Source organism: Phytophthora parasitica (assembly GCF_000247585.1).
Source record: "Phytophthora parasitica INRA-310 unplaced genomic scaffold supercont2.73, whole genome shotgun sequence".
NCBI lineage: Eukaryota > Oomycota > Peronosporomycetes > Peronosporales > Peronosporaceae > Phytophthora > Phytophthora nicotianae.
Genome location: NW_008649059.1, coordinates 295,319 through 296,609, shown reverse-complemented (window position 1 = coordinate 296,609; position 1,291 = coordinate 295,319). Strand labels below are relative to the sequence as shown.

Sequence of the window (1,291 nt, the reverse complement as noted above, 5' to 3'; positions counted from 1 at the left end):
ATGCTGGATTGAGCTGGTGTGTGAGGCCGATCACTGCATCTACGTCAAGTGGGATGACCAAGACATGATCTTCGTGACACTCTACGTCGACGATCTGGTCCTTGCAAGCAACAACGACGAGTTGCTCAAGTCGATGAAGATGGCGCTAAGTGAACGCTTCGACATGACGGACTTGGACCACCTCAAGTATTTCCTTGGCATGGAAATCGAGCAAGACGTGTCTGCTGGAAAGTGTCGATGCGTCAGACCAAGTTTGCGAAGGACATTCTGGAGAAGTTTGGGATGGAGAACAGTAATCCTGTCAAGACCCCTCAAGACCCAGGACTCAAGTTGACCAAGGCCATGTACGAAGGAGGTTGCAAGCATGAAGAGACCATGGCCAAGATTCCCTATCGCAATGCTGTCGGCTGCCTGATGTATTTCATGGTGGGACTCGGCCGGACCTCGCTGCTGGGGTGGGAGTTCTCAGCCAGTTCGCTGCAGACCCGTGTCGCACACACTGGCAAGCACGCGAGCGCGTGTTCCGCTACATTCAAGGCACGAAGACGCATGGCATCGAGTTTCAAGCAACAAGTGAAGTGGGACTCCAAGGCTACTCGGATGCATATTGGCCATCAGCTTGTGCTTGCTGTCTGACTACCCTGCGCAGTTCCATGTGTGCTACCAATCCACTCCAAACTTACTCAAAATTTGCTATCGCTATCACTAACAATTCTTGCCGGAATTACATAGTAACGAACCACATGATCAAAGAAAACTTGGGCCGTCACTTCCGCTGTTGCATCCTTGGTGGTTGGAATGTAGCAACGCCACTTGCTTAATCGATCCACCACCACCACCACTGTGTTGTAGCCCTTCGAGACGGGTAGTGCCGTAACGAATCCATGGTAATGTGCTGCCAGCAATAATCGGGAATTGGTCATGGTTGTAGCAATCCTTGACGTGCTCGAGAAGAGCTCTTGTTTCGAACGCAGCACTCGCATGTTTGAATATATTGTTCAACATGCTTGCAGAGACCTCCCCAATAAAACCACTGCTTCACTGCCAAGTAAGTACGTGTCAACGCCCGGATGTGCTGATATAGAGTTGTCGTGATAGTCGTGTAGTACTCGGAGAATGATCTCATCAATCACAGGGAGAACAACGATCTTTGTGCGACCTTTGCCTTTCAGCTTTAGAGGACCACCCTCGAGGCAGAATCGGGGGTGTTCAAAGGTTGGATGTGTCTTGAATTGAGTAACAATGTCGCGCAACGCATGGTCATGCTCGTAACTGGCTAAAAGCTGTTGGC

The 1,291-nt window shown here is 50.3% G+C and overlaps 1 protein-coding gene across 1 annotated transcript; it reads right to left on the bottom strand.

Annotated features, from left to right (window-relative positions):
• Nucleotides 1-683: 683 nt before the first annotated feature.
• PPTG_17716 (hypothetical protein) lies at nt 684-923 on the bottom strand (the record flags this gene model as incomplete). The annotated part of the gene is made up of 1 exon (XM_008915672.1): nt 684-923. The coding sequence occupies one exon, from the start codon at nt 921-923 to the stop codon at nt 684-686; it is 240 nt and encodes a 79-aa protein (XP_008913920.1).
• Between the last annotated feature and the right edge of the window lie 368 nt (nt 924-1,291).